Source organism: Bombus pascuorum, chromosome 13 (assembly GCF_905332965.1).
Source record: "Bombus pascuorum chromosome 13, iyBomPasc1.1, whole genome shotgun sequence".
Lineage (NCBI taxonomy): Eukaryota > Metazoa > Arthropoda > Insecta > Hymenoptera > Apidae > Bombus > Bombus pascuorum.
In genome coordinates this window covers 6,100,233-6,126,912 of record NC_083500.1, presented here as the reverse complement: position 1 = coordinate 6,126,912, position 26,680 = coordinate 6,100,233, and the positions used below count along the sequence as shown (strand labels likewise).

General features: G+C 29.6%; 2 protein-coding genes and 1 long non-coding RNA gene across 8 annotated transcripts in view; all 3 read right to left on the bottom strand.

Moving 5' to 3' along the window:
- Window positions 1-180: 180 nt before the first annotated feature.
- Window positions 181-19,951, bottom strand: LOC132913504 (RING finger protein unkempt). Of its 5 annotated transcripts, none has more exons than XM_060971902.1 (12): window positions 18,346-19,946; window positions 17,752-17,961; window positions 12,702-13,124; window positions 12,398-12,621; window positions 11,897-12,039; window positions 11,636-11,812; window positions 11,353-11,545; window positions 11,004-11,275; window positions 10,701-10,910; window positions 10,452-10,607; window positions 10,222-10,383; window positions 181-9,958 (listed from the first exon to the last, which is right to left on the bottom strand). In XM_060971902.1, the coding sequence occupies exons 1-12, from the start codon at window positions 18,402-18,404 to the stop codon at window positions 9,800-9,802; spliced, it is 2,388 nt and encodes a 795-aa protein (XP_060827885.1). In that variant the 5' UTR covers window positions 18,405-19,946; the 3' UTR covers window positions 181-9,799. The 5 variants fall into 5 exon arrangements, with proteins under 5 accessions (XP_060827885.1, XP_060827886.1, XP_060827888.1 ...); XM_060971903.1 differs by having other exon boundaries at window positions 11,897-12,027; XM_060971905.1 differs by having other exon boundaries at window positions 19,695-19,946.
- Window positions 16,553-17,745, bottom strand: LOC132913509 (uncharacterized). The gene is made up of 2 exons (XR_009659395.1): window positions 17,579-17,745; window positions 16,553-17,463 (listed from the first exon to the last, which is right to left on the bottom strand). It is a non-coding gene; the product is annotated as an uncharacterized LOC132913509 (long non-coding RNA).
- A 465-nt stretch (window positions 19,952-20,416) lies between the features above and the next one.
- LOC132913490 (uncharacterized) overlaps window positions 20,417-26,680 on the bottom strand; it is a 41,238-nt gene continuing 34,974 nt past the window's right edge. For both annotated transcript variants that reach the window (XM_060971888.1, XM_060971889.1), the window contains 7 exons: window positions 26,345-26,625; window positions 26,087-26,243; window positions 25,803-26,005; window positions 25,568-25,716; window positions 25,193-25,504; window positions 24,710-25,119; window positions 20,417-24,600 (listed from right to left, as the gene is read on the bottom strand). In XM_060971888.1, coding sequence (XP_060827871.1) covers window positions 24,039-24,600; window positions 24,710-25,119; window positions 25,193-25,504; window positions 25,568-25,716; window positions 25,803-26,005; window positions 26,087-26,243; window positions 26,345-26,625 — 2,074 coding nt within the window. In that variant the 3' untranslated portion in view covers window positions 20,417-24,038. The remainder of the gene's footprint in view (window positions 24,601-24,709; window positions 25,120-25,192; window positions 25,505-25,567; window positions 25,717-25,802; window positions 26,006-26,086; window positions 26,244-26,344; window positions 26,626-26,680) is intronic.

Sequence of the window (26,680 nt, the reverse complement as noted above, 5' to 3'; positions counted from 1 at the left end):
ATGGTAACTACATATTTAGGCATATTTTTAAATAATGAAGTACTATAAACTAAACTTTATTAATAAATTTGTGAAAATTAGAAAATGATAAATTAAAAAGTTCAATAATTATTTAATATATAATTGCTTTTGTATTTATTTACTGTTAATAATAGAAATAATAGTTTGCTAACATCATGGTACAGAAGTTATCAATATATTTTATTTTCAAATGATCAATTTTATTGATGTACAATATTCTTCTTTATAGTTCACTACCTAATAATAGCATAAGAAGCAATAATAAACATTTGTTCTACAAATTACGCCATGAGATAATCATTATCCTTATATCTTCGTCAAAATCAATGTTATTCATATAAATATATGCATAATATATATATATATATTTATATATACACACACATACATATATGTATAAACTTTCAGTCATCAAGAAAATATTAGAACAAAATTTATTTACTAACATTCCAACTACAGCTATATTGTTAATTTAAATATGTTATTTAAAACTGTATTGCCAAAAATACGTGTCGTCAATATCAACTTCTTATTTCTTTTTTTTTTTTGTCATTTGCACACAAATGATGCTTCACTTTTTTTTCTTCATCATTCAATTTGTACTGACATTTATTAGAATTCGCCTACAACCGTTAATTGATTAACCGACAACGAAAACTTTTTACTGCATTTTATTTCTTTACATTTCAAGTAGTCTTTCTTTCGGTATGCGACCAGATATGAAATCTTATTCAATTATCGTGCAGATGCTAGTATATTATTGGTTTGTGAATAATTGCATCTGTTTTGGCAGGACACGAACATCAAAAATGCAAGCCCATATTACTTTTGTACTTCTATAACAAATCTTCACGTGGAATGTGAAAATTATATTCTACTTTACGAAGTCTCGTTAATACTATAAATAAAAACAATAATTACAATTTGTCCAACATTTTTTGTTACCTTCTACATGAATGAAACATAGTCTTACTGTAAAATTTAAAAATTTAAACTTATATATATAAATTCACAAAATTGATTTTGTCATACAAAATAGAATATGTGGACAATCTTCAGTAATTGCAAGCTTGAATTTTGATATAAAAAAGAAGATTACTTGAAAATACGATTAAATATATATACAATTTTTATATGAAAATACTACATACTTATAGAACATATCAGAATTATATATGATAATCACATAAATATTTCATTGTTTCCTTTCGTTGGGTTCTTTTGTTCAATCGCAAGAAGAAAGAATAGAAAAGGTGATATGAATAACCGATCCAGCAACTTCACATTTGTGTATTAACCGCTGCACATAATAAATGCAATTTTAATGCATAATAAAAAGTATCGATAAATATACAAAATACTTTGTTCTTTAGTAACTACAAGGTACTGCCTGACATTCTAAACGACATATAAGATCTATAACACCAACCACTTCTTTCATAATTAATAATTAAATACCAAATATTGTTAACTGTTATGATATAATGTTTACCATTCGACTTGATTGCGAAAAACGGTTATACAATTGTTTGTTAATTAAGAGTTCAGTATTCTTCTGCTTTTAATTTGAATGATTATATTAAATCAACTAAAAATGTAAAACAATTGTAGATTAACATTCTAATAAAAGATAAAACATTTTTGATTTCACTGATATTAAATTTGTAAATGAAATCATAAATTTCCATAATTAACGTTTCATCTCTCAAGTCGAATAGAAAAGTTTATTTATAAAAATTGTTATAATACGAAACACTATATATTAACATTTTGTTGTACGAGATGCTTGGTATACGACAATAATACTATACAGTCATCTTAAAATAATATTTTTCTGGTTGCTTTTATACTTCGACTAATTGATAGTGTATGTGTTTGTTTTTCTTTTCTTATTGGCAGCACCTTTAACTAACGTCGATTTAATATAATTGAAATATTGCAATACTTTGTACAGAAACGGGCATTACCTCATTTTTTAATATTTCGTATTTTAAGTTTTCTTATTTATTATATAAAAAATTTATTATTACTAAATATTTGTTCTTGATATTCTATTAAAATAAGTATTCATAATTAAATGAATACTTTATTATTATTTATGTAGAAATATTATACATTACATAGTTACACACATTTAAACTGTTTAATAAAACTGTATGCTACACATTTGTCTTTACTCCATTCAAAAATAAGGTATTCATTAAATAAAATAATTGTTTTCAAAATTTACTAGTTAGAAGAATAAATGAAAATTGTATCGATATAAGTCTACTATGATTATGAATAAATTTATAAATGTTTAAACAGTATTATTTTTCATCTTTCATGGACACATTTACAGATCTTATGTGTTAAACATTTATTTATTTAAAAACGTTATTTAAATTGTTTTCCTTTATGTATTATAGAATTTTGCCCGCCTCTGCTAAAAGTTGCAAAATTTTGCACACCTTGATTAAGATAACTCTTCAATACATATAATTTTTGAATTTATAGAAAAATTAGCAATGATATGCGTTTAGCCTATACAGATTCACAATCATTGTATAAAAATGCACATACAGAAGTAACCACAACCAGAACAATCGTATATATCCATGAATTTTTTATAATCTATCATTATTATCTTGCAAATGCTGTTTCAATTATGTCTACTATATCCTTTTTATGAGGGTGACCATTATCAATGGTTTACAGAGGCATTGTTTCTCAATCTTACATTTCTTTGATTTAAAATAATGTTCTGTACAAATAATAGCATAAGAAAAGTCGAACCATAAAAAATTGTACATAAAATATTTTCTACATTCTTCAAAGATTATCATCCAAATAATTATAGTTGTTAGAATACAATATTCCATCTTTTTATAGAAGTGAATTTTCATGTACAATTTTTATAAAGTTAACAGCAGCTTCTTTCCTATAATATATTATTCAGTATATTGTAATGTTATGATTGCAATATATAGATTTTGTAATACTGCTATAATGTGTTGCAGATTAAAATATGACGAAAACGTAAAACCCCAGAATTCTGTTACACACTTTTATAGTTATATCTGCATTTCAATAACTGGTATTAATATTTCATTCTTATGAGATTATGAAATAAATATGTTACAATAAACGTATTACACTATGTTTTTAATAATTGTGGTCACCTCACAAAATGTTTATTGTACGAGCGGCGTATTCATTTTTCTCTTAAATATTAAAAAGTTATATATCTTCTTTGCTGCTTTCCAGTTCTATATTTTAAGAAAATGGATCAATCGTGTTTCAGAAAATATCTTCTCGTTCGTACAACAGTTTCAGTAAAATATTTATTATCGCAATATAGATACATGCTTCATTATAGCACGAATATACTTTTTCTTCATCTATGTTAAATGTTTCTAAATTTGTTTCTTTGCACTGTAAGAGAACAACGTCTATACACGACAAGCTAGCTTAGTAATAAATATTTCCTCTCCTTCCGCAATATTTCAAATTATTTATTACTGCGCTTTAGGCTATATGCAAATATTATTGTGCCGGAAGACGGTGTTGTAATATTGCAAAAATATTAAAATATTTTAACGGACATATTTCTACACAATCCTGCATACCTAAGGGGGCGGAAATCGAGTTAACTACCAGTAAACCTTGAGAATTAAGTTATTCATAATTTAACTGAATTTAATTGTCACACTATCTAATTTCAACTTAAAGTATTAAGGTACATTTCAGCGAATAATGTCAATTGCAAATTAAAAATAACAGCTTCATCAATTTATTATTGAATACACGAAAAATAAATCTTGTTATCATATTTTATTTTTGTTTTCTTGTGTTTCTCTTCAAAGGTGTGTTTTTTAACTTGCCACTAACATTATTCATTATAAATTAACAAATTAGTGTTAATAGTTATACAAGCTTTGGACATTGAAGCTTTAACAAGAGATAGAATAAATAATATCAGCGTTTGAATCTCCGTCACATCAGAAATGCAGAATTATCCATAGAAATTAGAAACATTAACAGATCACATTTGTTTCTCGCAGAACGTAACTTTATTACTTTCATAAATCTGTTGAAAATGGCACTGTTTACAGATTGTACCTTGTGCACTTTACTAACTGTTCTTTTGGTTTTACCATTTGTTTTTGTATAGTTCCTTTATTTTCATCGATACTTGAATTTAAATATAGAACAGACCATTAACTGTTGAATAATAAATAACCAATGATTCTTTTATTTTTTCTGTGATATAGTAAGAGCTCGTGACGCAATTTTGTTAACATTATTTTGACACGAGACATGAAATATTGTAATATGAGGATGCAAATGACTGATACATTTTCTTCAAAAGAATGAATAGGTAGTAATCGTTACAAAAATCTTATTAAAAATGATTAGCTCAATTTTTGCGTTGTGACTCTTTTTTCCTTTAATGTACTATTATAACTTTTCAATGTTCAGTCACTAGCAAAAATTGTAATATTATTTTCATTTAGTAATTGACAGCAAAGAATAAAAAATGCATAATAATTTAAAAATGCGGAGTAGATAGAAAGAGAACACATGTCAAAATAATGCAGAATGAAACGACTCCTGTTTGTCATTGAAACATCTTCACGATTCTTACATAATTTGAGAATACAACATCGCTTCAATCAGAGTGATTTCAAAAGTTTTATGGGCTTGCTGTATCTTATGCTCGAATGTACAAGTTCCTTTCTTCTTAATTGTCAATACCTTTAATAATTGGATCATAAATAATGCACGCCGAGGATTCGTCAATGAGTGCGTCAATGAGCACAGTTGAAAGTTTTACAGCCTTCTCTCTTCTTTTTTTGTTTTTGTATGTAAAATACTTATATCTTCATAAATACCGACATACCGAACGATAAGATCTAAGTAGAGAAATTGTTATTACATAATCACAGTTGTACAGCCATTTGCTACCTCGTATTTAATACAAAAATGCTTAGATATCAGTATTGTAGAACTCGATTTCTTTTTCTTTTATGTGTATGTGTGTCTGTGTGTTGTTCAGATTCATGTTAATTTCAGTCTGATTAAGAATGTTTGCATATTGCATACCATAAAATGAAAAAAAGAAACTCTACCATTTAATTAGGAGAAAGTTGCCAATTAAAAGCCTGCACAACCAAAATACACACGAGTTTACAATCTAAGCAGTTTTGCAGTATTATATTAACTGATAATAATATAAATATTTTAAAGAGCATACGTTTCCATAATAATCGTAATAACACCAGACACGGTAAAATTGTATTATTATTAACAATGTGTCCACATTTGCAGAATGAAGAAAATAAAACAATGTGAGAGAAGATAGATTTAAACAGTAGCTAAAAGATGAATACGAAATATATAGTGATAAACAGTAGTAAATAGTAATTGAATGAGAAAAAGAATGTATCTACTATTAGTTTGTTTTTTCTTTGTCAAAATATTGAGCAGTTATTTTTGCAAACAAGAACACATTCTACGATTGATAGAAATCAATTTTAGTTTTAGTCAGAGTACTCTTGATTTATCGGAATTCATACTGCTATAATCTAAATAACAAATGCATTAGTCATATATCAAAATTACAAGTGATTAAAGGTAATACAGGTTTATAGCAAGTATCTTTAGTTATAAATTGTAATATAAATGTTCAGCAAATTTGTTTTTTTTTTTTTTGTTTAGATATTATATATTACTATTTTACGAAATTCATTATTGTACAATAATCTAATGATTATGTGTAGCCTTTGCCGCCTGGAGTGTGCAGATAATTCTTTCTCAACATTAGGGAACCATCATCTGCCTATTCTTTGATCACGAATACTTCCCCTTTTAAAAAGAAAATGAAACAACTGGCAATCTCTGTAACGTTCAACTAGTGCATAAACAAGCGGTCACAATATGGCTCTTCTGGCTCTAGTAATGTTTAACACAAGAGAAGAATCATTCGCACAAAACAGAGCATGTAACGTTTTGTATTTGTATTATTGTAACTTGTCAAAAATATATTGTTCAATTTGATCTGCCCTATTGTTGGTTTTCTTTGTGCAGTGTTAGATGAATACAAACTATATTGTTAATATTTTAGTAATTACCATTAACTTTATAAAGATTCATTTATACAAATATAGCTTTTTGACATTTAAGAGATTCAATATATTAAACATATAATATTTCAATTATAGTAAGAAAAAAATTATTATACATTTATAAGTATATAAAGACAACGTGTCAGTATCTAGAAGAGTCTCTATCTCATAACGAGTTACATATTGTATACCAAAAACATGAAGGAAAATAATCATTAAAACCAACAATTGGGGCAGTGTATTATATAAATATTCAACTGTATGCTTTTTCTTTAGTACACGATATTAACTAATTTTTTTATTTGTTAATCTCCTATTAACCTATTTTGTAGCTAAATTTGTTGCTTTCACAATAATTTATGCTCTTAGTAATTAATATTTTAATTGTGTTATTGTTATAAGTAAAATAGTACATATACGTACATACATACATACATACATACATACATACATACATACATACATATATATATATGTATATATATATATATATATATATATATATATATTATAATTGTTTATAATATTTAATATTATATCATTCAGGAATATCTTTCCTAGGTTTTCATACGACTTGCCACAATCATAATGCACCTCATTATTATATAAAATAAAAGAAAAAAGAATTAAAAATAAAAAAAACTTGCTATTACATTTGATCTTGATTATATTACGCTATTTTTTTGCTTAAACTCTTATTTGATTTTAAAGCATGAGATAATTAATCTTCAATAGCTACTATTATATTTAATTATATAACCCATTGGAGGGAACATTATAATTATGAGAAGTCGATGAAATAAGCATTCTTTATAAGTACAGTTTTCAATGGCAAACTAGTATCTTAATTGGTTAATCTCCTACTATTTCTATAAGATGATAGTGTGTGAACATTTCTTTTTTTATGAAAGCAAAAATAACAATAATAACAGCCATAAAAAATATTGACGATTTAAAAAGGAATCGCATTTAAGAATAGTATTTTTAAGATAAAATATATTCTAAGAATGCGAAGAGATAAATACCTCGTTTTCTTTTTATCATACCTGCTGTGATTGTAGTACTTATAAAGAATGCATTTAAAAACACAATTGAAAAATGCATTATTATAGTGCTAAATTGATTAAATTCTAAATAGTACTTTGAAAATTATATCATGATATATACGATCTCGCGGGAGAAATTAAAATATTCATCTATTCATCATACTTGATGAAATATAATACATAGTTGGTATTTGTAACAATATCATCTTCACTTTATGTTGACATTTTCTTTGTTACACACTTTGTTTTTTTACCATTTTCATTCCATTTCATTCCTTTCTTTACAAACATAATCCTTTGATGGATCGTTTATACCATGATACGCAAAATTGTATGTTTTTAGTAACATCTATTATATTTTAATATTAATAATTTGTAATAAAAACGGACCTAATAAAAACATTTATTTCTTTTTTGGCCTCACTTTTTGATACTAAACTATGAAGATAATTGAAGAAAGGAGAAACAACAATCAGCTTCATTGTCGAGTTATTAAATATTTAAATAATTAAGTAAAGTTTGTTATAATACCCTTTTTTCTGTTTTAATGAAATTTGTGTACTTTTTTATACCTTGTATTCTCATTTGGTAATATTGTGTTTGTTTTAAACAAGATTCATGACTTATATGAAAAAGCTCTAATAATCTGCAAAAATATACTTGTCCTTTGAGAAAATGTCAATTTGTGCAGGGTATTATACATTTAAAATAATTTTAATTATATCGTAAATATTAAATAATAGTCTTTAAAATTGGTTATAGTAATGTTTTATGTCTATCAGGAAAAAATTTGATAATGTTGTCCTATCTATACTATTCATTTATACTTTAGGCAATATTTTACCTTCTTTCTTTCTTTACCATGAATGTATAGTCGCTTTATAATGTAATGATTACCAGCTACATATTTAAAATGAAAATGTTTCATAGAGCCGGTGTACAAAACGCAGTATTCACGCGTTTCATTGAAAAAAGCTAGTTGGCATGCTTTTTTAGTTGCATGTCATTTATATCGAGCTGTAATACGTATGTCACATAATTATCGCTGGTATCATAAATATAAGTTACTCCTTCATCTTTTGATTAAATTGAAAAATCCTAAATATTCATAATATTTCTTACACCTAAAAATGTAAAAACTTATAACACAAAAATTGAGTTTAATTAATTTAGTAATGTACTTTTGTTGCAAAATTACATTTCTTTATTACTATCACACACTATTTAATTTCAATAGTAAGTATATAATGTATTCATATACATATATATGCATATATATATTCATTTATATGTATATTAAGCATACTTAAAGTTTAAAATGTAACATACTACATACCATATACAGAAGAGAAGCATAGTGAAACATATACAAATAACTACCTACTAATTGATATATTATCAGCTATTAAGAGAGGAAAAAAGAAAAGAGAATAAAGAAATCGTATTTGTATAAAAATCTTAACTACCAACTATCACTGTTTTTCGATGTATCCAAAGTATAAAAACATTTTTTTAATGAATTATAATTTAAGTATATTTTATAGAAATTATAAAAGATGAAAAACAAAAAATATATGTGTACATATATATCTAAGGAAAACAAAGAAAATAATGTCAAGAACAATGTAAGTTTGAAATAATACATATACCTTTTCTTTTAACAATGAAATTGTCAAATGTATTATTTTCTTACATACTTTTCTTTCACGAATTCCAATTCGTTATTTGTTATAAATATGAGCAATTTTATTATTTTGTATAAAAATCTAGAAATCATATATATATATATATTCCTTATATAATATAGGTATCGATACTACATTTTCAACCAAGGTTATAAAATTTGTTAATACTTGTATTATTACCATCAGTACGGGTCAATTGAAAAATCCTATTTAAATATATATCTTTAAATACAATAGAAATATCATCTCTTGTGACATACGTTTAACAGCTCAACAATTGAGTGAAATTATTCTATAACTATTATATTGTGGGACATTAATCTTTTGTTGCGTTTAATTATGGTATTACGATTTTTTAAACAAATATATACTTTAGAGGTCCCAAAATTTTGTCCATCATTTATGATTATATTGTTTATCTTTTCCTTCACGCTACATTGTTTGTGTAAGTGGCACACATGCGTGTTATTAAATGCTAACTATTTAGCTAGCACCCTGCTAGTAAATGTATCTTGTATTATATATTAATTAGTTTTCCATTCCAAGATCATTAATATGTGTCCTTAATATAAAGGATGTGATATCTGAATCTTGATGAATAGCTATATAGTAGCATGACTGTTGACACAAAAATGTATGACAAATAGAGACTACGGAAACGAAGTCTTATCACATCCATATTCACTTTGGCGACAGTCAAATTATATATTTGAATAAATTTGTTCATCGTTTTTTTTTTTCTTTTTTCTATTGCGGTTGTACATGTATCGCAATACAAATTCTTTTAATTGTTCATTTTATATACCATCGCAATTAAAGTACCGGGAATTTACGTTGAAAATCCTAGTACTACTCACATTAGAATTATAAGGATATTTGTCCTGGTTATTAAGAAAGAATGGAGATTATAACAACGGGCGTTCTAACAAAATATTCGGACCTAACTTGTGGAGACAACCGGAGTCTGGCAGTACGGGCACTCTCGTTGATTTGGAGCGCACGTCGAGCAGACCACGTAGTGGTTACAGGGTGAGAGGGTAACAGTGCGATTTTGTTCTTCGCAAACCATGCACTTTGTTGCCGTTTCTCTGTACAGCACCTGGAACGGCAACAACTGAGCTACCTATAGTGTTTCCATTAATAAGATCGATCGCAAATAGATTAGACTTTACAATTTTATCAGAGATACTCTTGATTGCCAATTGGAACGTGTTTAATTGATAATAGAAGAAAATTCTGTTTGATGAAGATGAGGTAGCTGTAGAATCTAATTCTTTCGCATCCTCTTCAGATAAATTAATCATTATTCGCGAAACGCTTGATATACCAACTGTTCAAGCCGGCATAACAACTTTGTTTTACCTTTTCTACTTCTTCGAGATCCGAACGAAGCTGTGATTGAATTGATTTTAATGCGGCTATCGATAACGATCTGAGCTCACTTGTTCTTCTCAATGTGTGAAGGTATGGTCCACCACCAGACGCTTCATTTTCTACCCTTAATGCTTTCACTTGCAACAAGGCCTGTTAACAATTTTTATATCGCAAACTTTATATATTTCACGGAAAAAACGAATATAACTACTATTTACCTCATCTCTCTGCTGTTCAGCGATACTTGCTTTTCTTTTAGCCTCCTCACTTTCTAATTGCCATGCAGCGCAAGCAGCTCTAGCTTGATTAATACGTTCGTCCCACGTTGCTAGTTGCGCACGACTTGACGTTAATTCCTCCCTGAGCCTTTGTACCTAAGACAGATTAATGCAAACGACATGTCTCCTTTAAACTTTATTTTACTTCATGAATAATAATGCTGAAATAAAAAGTGGGGGAGTTCTAACCTCAGATAAAGATCCTGTGTTACTTGGACTAATGGAAAATGCATTAACCAATGGAGATGCTGGGAGAGGTTGAGTACGAGATGGAGACATTCCTTGATTCGTAAAATCAAATAAGCTACTATTAAATCCGCTAAGCTTAGAAGCTGAACTGCTAAGCTGTGAAATATGATTGCTAAATGGATCTGATACTTGATTCATAAATGGCATAGTCTGAAATCAACCAAACAAAATAAAATATTAAAATAGTGCCAAGACATTCTTTTCTGCAACAGACGAGAGAACAGAATAAAATACTTCATTTACCGATTCTATTGAATCCTGGTGAGAAAATCTAGATCCAGTAAGAAAACCAGTCGAATGTAGATGCTGCAGTGGACTGGAAGTTGATGGCGAAAAATTCGTAAGAACTGAACGTTCATTCATTCCAGGAATATTAACTGGTGCTGAGCTACCTAATAGTCCAGAACTTGCTAGGCCTGCTGATATTGAATTGCTAATTGGTGAATTAGTATCCCTATGAATTGATTCTACTAAATTTAAGGGGTCATCTAGATGTAACTCATCTAATGCATTTCCTGAAAAGGAAAGAAATCATGATTAAAACTGGGTAAAAATATTCTTTTTCCTTTATTTTTCCTTAACTTTACCTTACCTACTACAGATTCCACAGTATCATTTGGGTAAAATGAACTTGAAAGTGGTGAGACGGTAGTTGCTAATGAATGATTCCCTAAGGTTCCATTCAAACTATATGCAATATATAGGCTTTGTTTCTGTTGAGCTTTCTCTGCTTTCGTTAATAAAGGATCACTGTCTATTGCAACCACTTGTTTTCGTATTTCACCCTGTTTAATATTCGTAGAATTATTTGCTGGACCTTTATTAAATGTATAGATATTTGATTGATTCCACAATCAAATGGTCGTCAAACTTACAACTTGCAAAAGAGAACTGGGATTATAAAGTATGCTTGTTAACTTTTGCTGATTGGAAGTGTTTACGGTGCTATTAGAATTGGAGTTATGGAGTTGAGCACCAGGAGCTTTACTGTGTGAACTGTTACTGCCAACGCTACTAGTACTTGCTGATTCTGATACTTCACCGCTTCCATTCTGTAATTCAAATATTTAATGATATCGCTAAATTAAGTATTACCTAAAAGAAATTCATTATTTTTAGATACACAGTAGACTTACACTACTATCACTAAGTTGTTTATCCTTCTCATGACTGCGCTTATCGGGTGGAAGCGCATTGCTTAGAATATCTGCCAGATTGGTGCCACAATCTATAGGTACCGCCATGTCCCTCGCCAGGCTCATTTCTTCTGTTGGCAACACTGCTCCATCAGCACACCATACCAACGTCCCAATATATCAATTTTGAGAAGCAATTTTGAATACTAAGTTTAATCATTTACAAAAGGCCTATGTTTACCAAATAGAGAGAAAGAAAGAAAAAGAAGGAGAAAAAAAGAGAAAGAATTCTCAAAAGCAAATATAAAATGTTAAATAATTTCAATATAGAAGCAATTACAAGCGCTTTTATACATTACTAAACTTTGCGCGTTACATGAATTTATTTTAATCAATTGCATATCAAGCGATTAAGTATTGTAAATGAAGCCAATAAAATATTATTTAAAAAAAAAAAAGTTGCACGAAACTTACTAAAGTAGTAGTAACTGTTTTACGTACGGTTTATGAGGGTACACTCACGGTCAACATGTGCAAAAGCACAGAAGACTCCGCGTGGACAATATCCAGCTTGTTGTACATCGTTACACTTTGTGGATTTGTATATCTCAGGATGGAATTGTTGTTCCGTACGTGTATGACAATATGTACAAGCATCTCCTTGTTCGCAATTGCCTGGTTCACCCCATTCTTCTCCATGTTTTACATTAGGACATGGTGTTGATCTGGAATGAAGTTTCAAGTTAGATACATTTGTAAATAGTTACTTTTAAAGTTTTTCTCAAATGTAGGGACAATTACTTACCTGTACTTGTACTTGCGTGGACTACGTCTTTTATCTTTACTGTTGTGATATTGTGGACAGGCATAGCCCTGACGACAAAGTCTTGGTGGACGTTTGCAAGGTTCTGTTTTGTAATTACTGAGTACATAATTCGTATCCTGCCATTTTGGATCTTCATTCATTAAGTTCCTTTCTTTGTCAAGTATGTTTGGTCCATTAGAAGATGAATTAGGATCAGAATCAGGGTTCTCCAGCGCCTGTATCTCCTTAATGTCATAGACAGGTGGACGAAGATCATGATTACCATGTGCAAAGGCACAATGAGGGCCATTCTTGACACAGAACCCACGTGTGTCTGTATCATGGACACACATGCAGGTTTTATAATAACGTAGGTGGTAACGTCTTTCTGTGTCGCCAGCAGTACGGTGAAGAAACGGACACCTGTTTAACAATAAAATTTATGTAAATTAATTGAAGAACAGCACCATAATGTATATAAGAAATGTACCATAAAAATGAAGATAACTTATTGAATAATTAACTATTATAAACTAATAGAATTTTACTAAATTAATGTTAATTAGGATATACAAATACATTAATTCAAAAGAATTGAATTTTAATACTACTCAATATTAGACTAAATATCAACCAAAAACTATTAAATATGGTTTGATAACAACATATTCAATGTAGGTCTTATAATACATGATAAATTGTGTAATGATTATATAAGAGACTATACAAATTGAATTTAATAATTTTTGGACATTACAAGGCACTGATTTTTCTAATAAGAACTACAACTTAATATGGTTCGCGCATTCGTACTTTACGCGAGTTATTGTATCTTTTAAAATTTAACTTAAATTAGAAAAGAATGCAATATAGTGCGGTAAACATTAAAAAATTTACAATAGTTATCAGAAAAACAAATACGACCTTGGACTTTCGATAGATAGTTTTATTTTCTGAGCTATAATTGTGCCATAATGGTTTCGGAACATTTTACGGTGCAGCAACAAGGATTACCACATAAAATTCTTTGTTGCCACCATGCCACGTAAGAGAAAATCAATATCAGTAGGCTCCTTTGTTTGAAAACTCGAGGCGCTGGATATTTTGGAGGGAAAACTGATCACAGATATTTTCATTTATTTTTTGCATAAAATGTATATAGAAATATCTAAAATAAAATAATTTTTTAGCTAATTGTTTTTGTATTGTGGAAATAAAAATATAAAATCTTATTTAACAATACATTATAATCTTCCATAAGATTAATGTTAAAAACATTTAAAAAAAGATTAATTTATCACGACTGATTTCAATTCAATTCTTTCGAATTTTTATTTCAGATAAAAATAGAATAATAAATGATTACAGTAACCATTATCGCAAACTTATGATGATTTATGAATGAAGAAAATCAACTAAAAATATAACGTTGCAAACAACGAATATTCAGCACACCCTTATCATAATTAATAATACGACAAATATATCCGTGTACGAATTAGTTATCAATTAAAAAACCGCTCACAATCTTGTGTTTTTCAGAGGGAAAGTTGATGTGATAATTATTGTAAATTATATTGAACAAAACATGTAATTTTCACGTAAATAGAAAAAAAGTTCATTCCTGAATAAATAAATATTTAATTTTTCTTTCTTAAATACGTTAATGTAGCTACTTTGTGTTTATATTTTTCTCCAAACTCAATAGAATATTCAAATCTATTTTAGCGTACATTGTTTGTAAAAAGGGATATAAATATTAATATACTAATAAAAATAATGATAATTTTTATTACTTAAATTTTTAAAACATGTTTCAAATATTTATGTTAATAAATTAATTTAGAAAGGATTGTGTTGATTTTTTTAATAGTTCTAATATAAAAATCTTTGTGGTATGTCTTAATAAGTATATAATGTAATAGCAAAAGTTAATAAAATACTATAAAATTAATAGTAACAGGTAATAAATAATAACAAATAATGCACAATTTGTTTGTAATGCACAAATAATGCAAATTGTAGCAAGTATAACGAAAACTTTTTCATTCATCTAATCCATCTAACGATGTCAGAGAGTTAAGCATAAAAATAATTCATAAACATTTTTCACATTATTACTGGCACATTTTTTAATAAGCTTTTACACTGAACCTCGTCTATTAACGGTTTCACAAGAGTCTTAAAAGAAACTAGTTTCGTTTGTTTTTATTAACAGATAATAGGTTTTAATGTTCTTGGTGATAATTCTCGTAATTTTATTCGTTCGTCCTAAAAGAACATTCATCAACGTCTACTTATTCGTCTGTACTTCTTATTTGTTTATTTTATACACATATGAGTTCTACAATATTAATTAACAAATAAGAAATGATTATAACAATACTCTTTTTAAAAATAATATTCTGAGAATAATAAATCAACGATAAATTTTTATCAAGCAAGGAATCGACAAGATAATTTAAAACAATGACCTAAATCTATGTCTCAATATCATATCCTGCATGGATATCTAGAATTAAACAAATTCGAGTTAATAGCCTCAATATTATGCAAATATACTTATATATTTCCTTTTTCATATTTCACAGTGAACAGTTAGACACCATTTATATACTTCAAATATTTAATATCGATTTCAGAATATTTCATATCGAAAGTGTTACAATATTATAATACAAATTAAGAAGCAAAGGGACGAAAGTGTAATAGAGGAAATGATAACCTCGAAAAAAAGATGGCCGCGGAAGAAAGTGTAGTTATACGCCTGAAAGCATGGAGAAATTTCTGCTTAGTTTCGTTGGGTTATCTACAATGGATGACAACAGGTTAACAGCCGACGGTAGCTATATTCTATCAGCAATGGCGACTGGAAGCGTGTAAGCATACATTCATAACAAGAGGAACATGACTCGCGATGTCTTAATTTGCTCGCTTCGATTCGATTGAATTAATCCAAAAACACGTTGCGTTAATTAGTTTGAAAATAATGACTCGCGATTGAACCGCAAAAACTAGTCAGAATCAATGAATATACCTATTAACAGTTGATTCTTTTTCTTCCTTGCCTGTAGAATTTAGGTCAAATTTTCAACATACGTATTCTATGAGACAATCGAAACATATAACCGTTGAATCTTTGAACTCTTTTGAATAAATACTTTAATTAAAAACATACTGTATTATGAAAAAAATTTATAAAATTTATTTATTTTAACAATAGAACCACCGATAACTTAAGTAAAAGTGAAAAGAACAAATATTGCAAAAATTATTTAAATTCCAAAAAATATAATATTGTAAATGTATAGAATTACAAGAAACATTATGGATTTGACATCTTGACTTCTTTGATAGTTCCAGTGCTAAAAAAATGGAGTTGATCATTTTTTTCACTGAAGAAATTTATGAAAAATATGTTTTACTTTTTGAGTAAGAATGCAAAAATTATTAAAATCTATAGAAATCTATAATCGATAGTGATAGCCGAATGTTTATACTTATTATTTTTTAGAAATATAAATTGTACCAATTTCCTATATATTGTCCTCTTTTAGTTTCTTATTTAGAAATATAAAACAATTTATTAGAAAAATCTGTTTTTTCTGCGTGTTTGTATATGCATTAAATATAATACGAACATACAAATGTATGCAATAAATAAATCACGGTTTACATATATGCAATATTATGTTTATTAATTTTTTATTGTCATTAATATATCTGCAAATAATATCTACATATACATTGCACTATTTCATTAAGGTAGAAGTCAAAATAACAAATAAAATAAAATAATTACTACGGATGTTTATATAAAATCATATTCTTATAAACAAATGAAACCTAAATTAAGATGTATTTCATTTATTAAACATTATAATGAATACTTTTTGCATAATTTCTTCATTTTTAATATTAAATTATCCACCTAATTTCTTTTCATATAATATTAACTACATTATTGCATCTATAAATTTACTATATCTGTAATATCTGTAATCTAGCCATAAGATGTGTGTAAATAAATGAAACTATTATGTCTACTATACACGTCCATACTGCTTTTCTGTCGTACACGAATCCGATATGAAAGCGCAGTAATGTTTCGATCATTTTTGCTCGCTACGTACATATATATATATATATATGTTATATATTATATATATAACACATACGCGTGCTCTCGAAAGTTACGTCGAAATTGGCCTCCTCTTCGTTACATAGGTTATTCTCAAAGAGATGTTATGTTGTTACGCATTACCACGCAGATGCATGTTACAACACGCGCGTGTCAACGACACAAAGAAATCCGATAGACCCCTCTGTTATTCTTTCACATCGATACCAGACTCGATCACGAAGAAACATTTTCATTCATACTTTAAAACTCATTTACGGTTTCCAAACTTGAGTTGCATGCTTTATAAACAGAGAACAATGTTAATCTGCTTATACATACATACATACATGCATACATATGCGCGCGCGCGCGCGTATATAGCGAACAAAGAATAATAGATAACCATGTCTCTTTTTCTCTATAAAATTCGTAGGTGTTTCAAAGTGAAAGGATGATAATAAGAATCTTTTAATACGGAAAGATTAAATGTTAAATACTACGTGAGTTTTGATGCCGTCGGCTGATTGCGACAAATCGATGTATCTGACATAAGAGATACAGTAATGTCGCGTTAACTGGCCAGAATTTTGCTTCGCTAACTGACCGCCTCTACTTCCACCCCTTTGTCAAACTGATTTCCTGAAGTGAGTCTTTTTAATATTATATATGTAAAATAAACAAACATATCGATGTATCGATATCTCAGGTCTTATCCAATAAAGAGATAGATACTGGAGATTTCTCAGAAACATACCTCTCTCGATAACTGGCCAGATAAGCTTTGATCTCGGTGGCCAATTAACGAAACACACAACTGTATCACTCATAATACCCTCTACCGACGTACGAGTAATCCACCGATAACGTAGCCCCACGGTAAAAATGGTATATAATGTATACACAATGCTAACTGATAGATAAACTTACTCGTCTCCATCTGGACATATGCCGGTAGTCTCGTCATACTTGGTGCAATAATTATCAGCGCTATAGTTGAAGGTGCGGTCCCTCTTTCTCACCGGTCTTCGCCTCCGCTGGTTCATAAAGTGCCAGTTGAAGCACGTGAAGGGTCGGTGCTGTGTGCATTTGCGCTGTATAAAGAGGGGACATTGTTCGACGCGAAATTCCTTCAAGTATCTGGAATGCGAATCCACAGAGCTACACATTATTTCGTGGCGTATTTTGACGCGCGCGTCGATGCCGCGCTGCTGTGCTCGCGCGGCCCTCCCTCTTTTATTCCGTTCTCTTTCGTTTTCTTTTCTCTTTTCGTTTTTATTTTATTTTATTTGCATATGGACATAGGCATATACGTATTATCATTACGTGTATTTTTTTGTTATATTATATTCTCATTAGAATTCTCTTTTTTTTTTGTTAAGCACTTCACTTTTTTATCATTATTATTATATTTAATTTTTATCCGAATCACGCACTCTTTCTTTCTCTCAGTACTCTCCGAAATTTCTTTTTTATCCAACACTTTTTTCTTTCACGTAGCACGCGCGACCGGCGCTTACTTACGTGTAATGATTCGCCTTTTCCGCCTGAGCTGTCAACAAAGGTTTAGAGTCGGACTTCATCTTGGACAACACAACCGAGCAACGCGCGCGCACACACAAACGAGGGCCGAGTCACACTCTCTCTCCTCTCCCGTTTTTTCTCGTCGTCCTCGTCGTCGTCGTACCCGTCGTCGTCGTCGTCGTAAGCCGTCGCGTAGTCTGTCTTTCGCCCCTTCTCCCCCCGCTAAACTCTTAACCATCTATCGGACACGGAATGCGGGACATAGGGTGCGCACGGCGCAATACACATTATATGCGCCGAAACTATCCAATCCTTGTGCTCTCTCCCAGTCACGTGACTGCTCCTCTTTCAAGGTCATTGATGTTTTGGTTCACTCCGTATCGTAAACACGCACCCGTGCTCAATGCTCGGCCTCTTACAATAAGAATTTGATTTTTCTACACTTTATCGATTCTGTATCAGGTCCTATTTCAGACTGATTTAATTATTTTTGTATGTGATTCTAGGGTTCTCTTGTGTGTGGAAAAGAGAAGGACGCCGAAAATGCAACAATCGATTACTAAAGCTCGACCTCGATCGAGTTCCGATTCTATGCTACGTTCTCACCGAAGTTGAGTCAACATCGTGTAACAAAGTCTTCTGTAAATACCGATTGCGTCTTATTTTTGATATTCTGTTAATAAATATATCAATTATACATGTAGTTTGTACGTTGATTCGTGTTAATGAAAATTCTTTCCTTTTCTTTAGGTCCGAATATACTTTCGATACATGCTTCGTGTGAATTATATATAAAGTACTATCGATATCTTCCTTTTCTTGTAATAGATTCGCTTATTCCCTTGCTTAATTTTTTACTGTTATTCAAATGTGGCTTACATTGATATTTAATACTTCTTGAAAAATAAATGTATATAAGTTCTGATAAAAATAGTAATAGAATAAATTGAGAATAAATCAGTAAATGCTTGTTCTAATACGCGTTGCGTTGCGAAATATAAAATCATAAATGACACGCGTGAAAATGTCCGGCCTATTTATTTTGTTCATCGTAGTTGCATGTCGGTATGTGATTCGGTATATCGATTCGATTGAAATGCCTCAGTTTTGTTCACACTCTCACTTTCACTTTCTACATCATACTGGATTTTGTATACTATGTTACTTCTTTGGTCACTGATCTAATACATTTCACAACTCCCTGGGCTTTTAACACACAATACTTAAAATGTATATCACAGGCACGTTTTCAGCTGCTCGCTAACGTAACTCGTTATCGTAAAGGTTACGCGTATGAATCATCATTTCTTATCGGTTCTTTAGAACAATTTCGATACATATTTAGATACCTGTGTTGAGTACGGTCAAGCTTCATCGGTTTTTCTTCGACGATGATCGTCTAAACTTGTCTCGACCACGCTTCGTGACTTGTATCTGTGATATGCAACGTTTAACATCACCTTTCGCATCACCAAGAATTCGTCTATTTTCCCCCTCTTTCATGAATAAAATGTATTAAAAGCTTCCATTTCATTGTGAGCAAAAGTTTCAACTTTTCTTACAAAGTGATTTTACAAGACCAATTCTATTTTTGATTTACAATTCTTCATTTTTTCATAATTGTCGCTGCATTTATAATAAATTTCTCAAATTTACAATTTCCGCTTAAACGTCACACATATGAGGAAATACCAGTTTTCTGAGCATGCGTAATTGAGCGAATATGTGTTACGAACGAAATACGTAATTTCGACCAATCAGAGGGCAGATACGCAACAAATTTTGTTCGTAATATGTGAATAATTTGTAATGATTTGTTTCGTGCATGGATATTTCTTTTTTGAATGAAATAGTTCCCTTCTGTTGCATTTTGAGTAAAATGTAGAACGAATACGTCATTGATAAGAAAAAAAAAATATATATATATATATAAGTATTACACACATATATATATTTGAAATATAAAAATCGACATTTTCTGAATATATTAAATAATTGTCGAATTAATTTTTAATCTCCCCTTTTACTCAAATATTTAATATAAGATTGTATTAATATAATTAATATACTGTTATATTGTATTATATTTATTGTATTTTATTGTATGATGTAATTCATTTTTTGTTGCATTAACACAGTAGATATAATGCAATATTTCCAACTTCATAAACTCCTATGATTCTTCTTTGAAGCATGCTTATGTTTTGACAAAATTTATTATGTCTTTAATTTAAAAAAGATAATGGCATTAAAATATAAGCATTCTTTTTATCACACTTACGTTTGATGTATACAAAAACGTAAAGAAGTACGTAAAGAGAGTATTAAGAAGAAACATACGTACAATGATTTAAAGCGTGTATTAAAAGGGAATCATTTTTTTTTTTAATGTCATGACGATTAATATAAATAATTATTCGTGATAAAAAAGAACCGTCATAAGTAAAATTTTTTAATAAATCGTCAAGAAATATTGCTAATATGTTACATTATGCAATTATGATATACGCAATCATAGTTTTGTACAACTTTACATTCGAATAGGAATTCAAAATGAAAATATATATATATATATATATATATATATATATAGCAAACACGAGCAATAGTATAATAATAACTATAAATAGTAAATGTTTCGCAGTTATAATCTACCTACGTAAAATTTTTAATTTCTACGTAAATTTATTATACTTAGATACGATTTCAAGTTTCGTTATTGGTTCCGATATAATATTGCAAATGTATTTTCTTTTTTTTAATTTATCGTTCATAACGTATTTGGCTTTGTACAATTACGTTCTTGTCCGCTACATACTTAAATAAAGTCTTGTAGTACACTAACATACCTAGACACAAACTAAATGTGAACCATTTGTTAGACTGATAAAAATATAATACCTTTACAATATATGAAAATAATACACATTTGGTTTGTACGTACGCATGTTTGATTAATGCTACATTCATGATACAACGTTTCCTACAATTCTTTTTTAAATCTATTATAATACGTAGTACTACCGATTTTCATTCGTTTACGCATTTCTTATTTCCCTTCCAATAAGAAATAATTATTTGAGTATTCTATTCTGATTTCCTTCTTTGAAATTATCCCTGAATAATTCTTTGAAACATTCAAATTAGAATTTTCATAATGTACAACAGATTTAGTTTTGTATTGCTATTGATAAGTGCATTTGATAGAAGAAATTATTACTAGTTTCCCTAGAAATTGTGTTTCAGAGAATTGGCTAGTTTAATCATTGTGTTGTACAATTTTATTCATATTGTATAAAATAATGTTTCTGAAGTAACAAATAAATATGTATAATTAACTAAAGCTAATATAGCAAATTAATATTCAAGGAAGTTTTCTCCATGTTATGCTGTATCAATTTTTGCAACAAAGAATGTTACATACACATATTCATTAAAATAGGTTCCTTATTTTTATATATTGCATTATTCTGTTTGCCATCAGACGTATTTAGGTTCTTACTAATTTTGAACACTGCTTGGATGGATATTATGCAATTATTAATTAACTGTATAGTCGTTAAAAACCATGACAGTATTCCTCATTGGATGTTTTTCTTTGGATGGACTTGCGCATTATAGTACTAAAATTCAAGGCAATCTTAAAAACGTGCCTTCTTTAAAAATGGAGCGCTTAGTCTCTTAACTATTACTTAATTCAGTTTGACAACAAACAAAAACTGGTCAAAAGATTGTATAATCGTTATTTCTTAATATTTCTATGGTTTACAACATCTACAGATAAATATCTATTATAAGTATCTTTATCGGATTTTAGTGAGTATTCTTTAAGGTTCTAATCAATTGCATTTTGTAAAATGCATTCTTTTTCTTTAACACAGACAATATTTAAATATATTCGAATATCAGTAAAATGAAATATTTAAAATTCTATGCTTCCTTCATCCAATCTCATTAAGATACAATCCTAAAATGTTATAATCTAAATATGAACAATTTTTTGCAGTGTTGCAGTGTGTTGCAGTGTTATTATGGTTAATACATTTTACATTGTGCGATATCGAATTTACATATTTTAATTAATATATCTGAATATTAAGATTGTATAATATCTTTCTTCATTATCACTGAAAATTCTGATTTCCATAATATGTCTTGATACACTCAAATACAATAGAAGACAAGAATTACATATTCCATATTGTATGATTATAGTTGAATACAAATATTACACTAGTATCATTTATTATAAAATATAATAAAATGAACTTATGTACACATTATTATTAAAATCAACAAAAAAAAAAAAAAAAGGTATAGTAAAAGAAGATATTTAAAAAAGTTTACAGGTATTATAAGATTTGTTCAAAATAAATAAATATACATCATTAGTTATCATATGTAAGATTCAATTAGTAATTTGTAATTCTGAATAATACTAATTAAAAAATACAGAATTCTTTAAATTGTGCTTGTATATTCTTAGGAGAGAATAGTGTAAATAAATTGTAACTGTTTCGAACTGTTTTACTGTCAGATTAAGCGATATACTGGCAGCTTGATATTTTATAAACAGTTTATAATGAAATAATCCTATGATATTATCTCACATGAATTATGTAAATATCGAAAGAGAGCAAACTTTTATGTATTCCTTTGAATGGCCTTTAGCATGAATAACAAGAAAATGTATTTGAATTATTATTACATTAACAAGTTTATTTATACAATTAACTATCTATATACAATATGTCAATAAGAATGTTGTATAACTTCTTTAACATAGATTTAAAGAGATTTTCTTTTTAACGGCACTGGCCATTCATACGCTAATATTCTAATTATCTGACTTTGCTTATAATCTGTATACATAAAAATTATGAATCTGTAATGACATCCCAGACTTTGCAGATGAGCACATTCTATATAATTATTATATTATCAACCATGATGGTTCACTTAAGTTTTAATAGAAATTAATACTTTTAATAGTTACCACTGATTAATTAAATTAATCGAGTACTAATTTAGATGGATTTATAAGACATCTGATTAGGCACAGAAGATGATGTTCTGTTGTTGCAATGAAAGTGATATTGGTATGTTGATAATTATACATAATAATATGTATATTTTAATGTAAATTCTACAAAACATTTATCTCGAATGTTTAGAACGTTTATTTTTCCTATGTTTGATTTTGATCTGCGAAATATTAAGATAAAATGATTTTGATAATGTGCTACAACAGGCACGTATATATACCATTTCTGAAATTTTGTATGTATTTTTATACACATCTTGATGTGATTTTAAAACGAGGCTTATTGGAATTATAAGACATTATTCTAATTAAAAAAATGTTTTCTAGTCTTGGCTCTCGAATTACATATTCAAATGCAACTGAATCTATAATAATAATCTTTCGAATTAGCGGTTTCCGACGTTCGTCTTTTTTTAAATAAAGTTCATTTCGTACATTTTAATTAAAATTTGTCTTTTTTCGACGAAGAACAATTTTATTTAATCAACCTCAGTGTAGTAAAAATGAAATGAGTAAATGCAGGGTTCTTCAAAAAATTGTATAAACAAAAGATCTATGTCTAAACTGACTTTTGCATAGTTACACTTATTTGTCTCTACTTGCACCTATTATATATAGTATATTTACTTGGCGTAACAGTAAACTCAGTTCAAACAGTTGTTCCGTACGTACTGAACATCACTCTGGTGGTATCTGTGTCCAGAGTAACGTCTTCGGGAGATGCAAGATCGACCTTTATAGATCCAGAATTGTTTCTTCTCCTAGTCATACCACCACCCCAATTCGACAGCGTCCAATGATAAGTTTCGCCCTCTTTATCGGTGTTCGTCGTTCCCTGAGTATCGTTATCTTTGTCTAAGCCAGTTTCAATAGAAACCGAAGAATGTGAAGCTACCGAATCGAAACTAGAATCTGCAGCCCCTCTGTAACGACTAACATATTCGGTGGACATTTCACCGGGTGACTCTTCGATTGCTTTCAATATATTCTGACAAAGTTCCGAATCGAGGGGAATCGGATTTTCAGAATCGCGATTATGAATGGTAACAGCTATGTGTGCTGGATGCGGAATAGGAAGTGGAATAAGCAACTTTTCTGCACTGTAAGGACGAATTTGTCGCTTCCACGGCTGCCAGCGTGCCTCTGTTGTACCATTCGTGGACGTTGTGCGTCTTCTAATTTTTGTCGATGTTAAAAGTCCTCCAGTATCACTGTAAATGAGAACAACTTCTTTAATTTGACTCTACATACTGATCGTATAATACTTAAAATTTTAATATTTAATATTTAGTAATATCCAAAATTCAAAATATTTTTTACCATCGCTTATCTGATTTCCTGCTATTACTAGTCTGTTTAGCGCGTGGGTTAAAAGCTGAGACTTCTAGGTACGGACTATACACTTGTATATTTCCACGTGGTGCATAAACTGCGCCGAGCAAATCTGGCCCATTAGTTCCGCCGATTTCAGTGCTATGGACCATATCTGTGTAACGCGATAAATCGACTCCAGGATGAGGTTCTAGCCTGAATTTCGTATCTGCGTCATCGAGAGGTTGAAGGAAATTTAAACTGAAAATATCTGCGTACATGAGGCCAGCTAAACCAGCCCAGTCACCGACGCTTAAACCTTTGTTCTCCCAGAAATCTTCTTCGTTCCCTGATAATCTCGCGAACACGTGACTGGGATAAAGGCGTTCTAACATAAGTGCCCCTTGTTGTATTACCACCTTAAAGATGGAATTAAATGTATAAAATTGTAAAATAATTTTTGGGATCAAAGATGCTTTGGCCGATAATTACCTTTAGATCAAAGGTAGTAAGTTTTATTTTACTTCTTACGACCATTCCAAGACCAGTTTGCAAATTTTTTCTACGTCTGTCTAATTTTTCGTGTAATACGGCGATCAGATCTTTGGCTTCCTTTTCTAACGATTTGTACGGATCTTTTGTTTTGGCAAGGCTAGCAGCGAACGGGCCAAAACAGGCTTCTACAAATTGAGTGAAATCCCTTTGGGGTTGTGTAATTAATCGTTCTGTCTCTTGTTGGAAAGCTAACAATTCGTCTAACTCTAGTTTTGCCTCGAATGCAGCTAAAGCTTGTTCAGGTCTAATCTACAAATAAGAATGGAACAATTAACGTTGTAGTTATTTCAGTGATTAATTTGTAATACCTACTTGATAATAATAATCAGAAGTTAGTCCTGGTCCAGCTATTCTTTTAACCACAAAACTATCACTGGCCGGTATACGACCCCTGTTCTTTATTACTAAATGGAACATAGTCGTGTCCCAGACCACTCTAATCCAGTAACGTATCACAGCAACTATGAGATAGTGATATATTTTAAATAATCGAATCCTTCATAGTTAGATTGCTTTTTTAATTTATAATAAGAATATTATATTTTACCTGTAAGTATCACAAAAGAAATAATAGGACACAAAACAAGAGCTACAATTAACGCCGCGATTGGTTGTAGACAGCCTTGTGTACCGATATTCCAAACTAATGCTTCCATGATGACCAAATATCGATTTCTACTTGGTTCTGGGCTATCCAAATCCATTATGAGTGCCATGAATGCATGCAACGCTAAAGTAATTAAAGGCATCCTAAATTAACAAAAAAGAGAAACTGTTACCGTTTTATAATTAAAAAATATTATGATGTATGTAATAGTATAATCAACGGACCATAAAACTGCAGTAAGTGCAATAAGAAGCGATCCTAAACTCGTGACTATACAGACGACAGGAAAAACAAATAATATAATAAGTGTTCCTAGAAGACCTTTAACACCATAATTCCATAATCTATTTAAATGCCTTGTCATTCCTTTTCCAATAAATCCTACGATTAAAAACAAAGTTATTTAATTAATGATCAAATAATCATTCAATAAATTCAACAATAAAAAGGAAAACATAGAACTATTAGTTTATTGAATTTACCAGTGTCCGGTTCTGTTTCAAAATGTGTCCGACTTTTACTAATATGTCTCCAAAGTGCTATCAACCGAGAACAAAGAGTGGGCATTTGAGACGACTTTCTAGGAAACAAGGTTCCATTCAATTGACTCAATTCTAGATCGGGAGTAAAGGGTTGTACGAGTAGCAAAGCTCGTATGGAGACTGGACTACACCACGGCACTGCCACACCTAGTAGAAACATTGCATTCCAAGTCCAACACCATGTTCTGGCTACGTAATTAATCCAACGCCACATAGGCCATCTGTTTATAAATTTTAGAACCAATTAATTCTTCATACATTTACAACAGGAAGACA

Bases quoted from the DNA above. Each gene is read 5' to 3' on its own strand.
- LOC132913504 (XM_060971902.1), bottom strand. From the start codon at position 18,404: ATGAAGTCCGACTCTAAACCTTTGTTGACAGCTCAGGCGGAAAAGGCG. The intron at 13,125-17,751 runs GTAAGTTTATCT...ATTGTTAAACAG, and splicing joins ATATGTCCAGATGGAGACGA to GTGTCCGTTTCTTCACCGTA. The intron at 11,276-11,352 runs GTAAGGTAAAGT...TTTCCTTTTCAG, and splicing joins TACTGTGGAATCTGTAGTAG to GAAATGCATTAGATGAGTTA.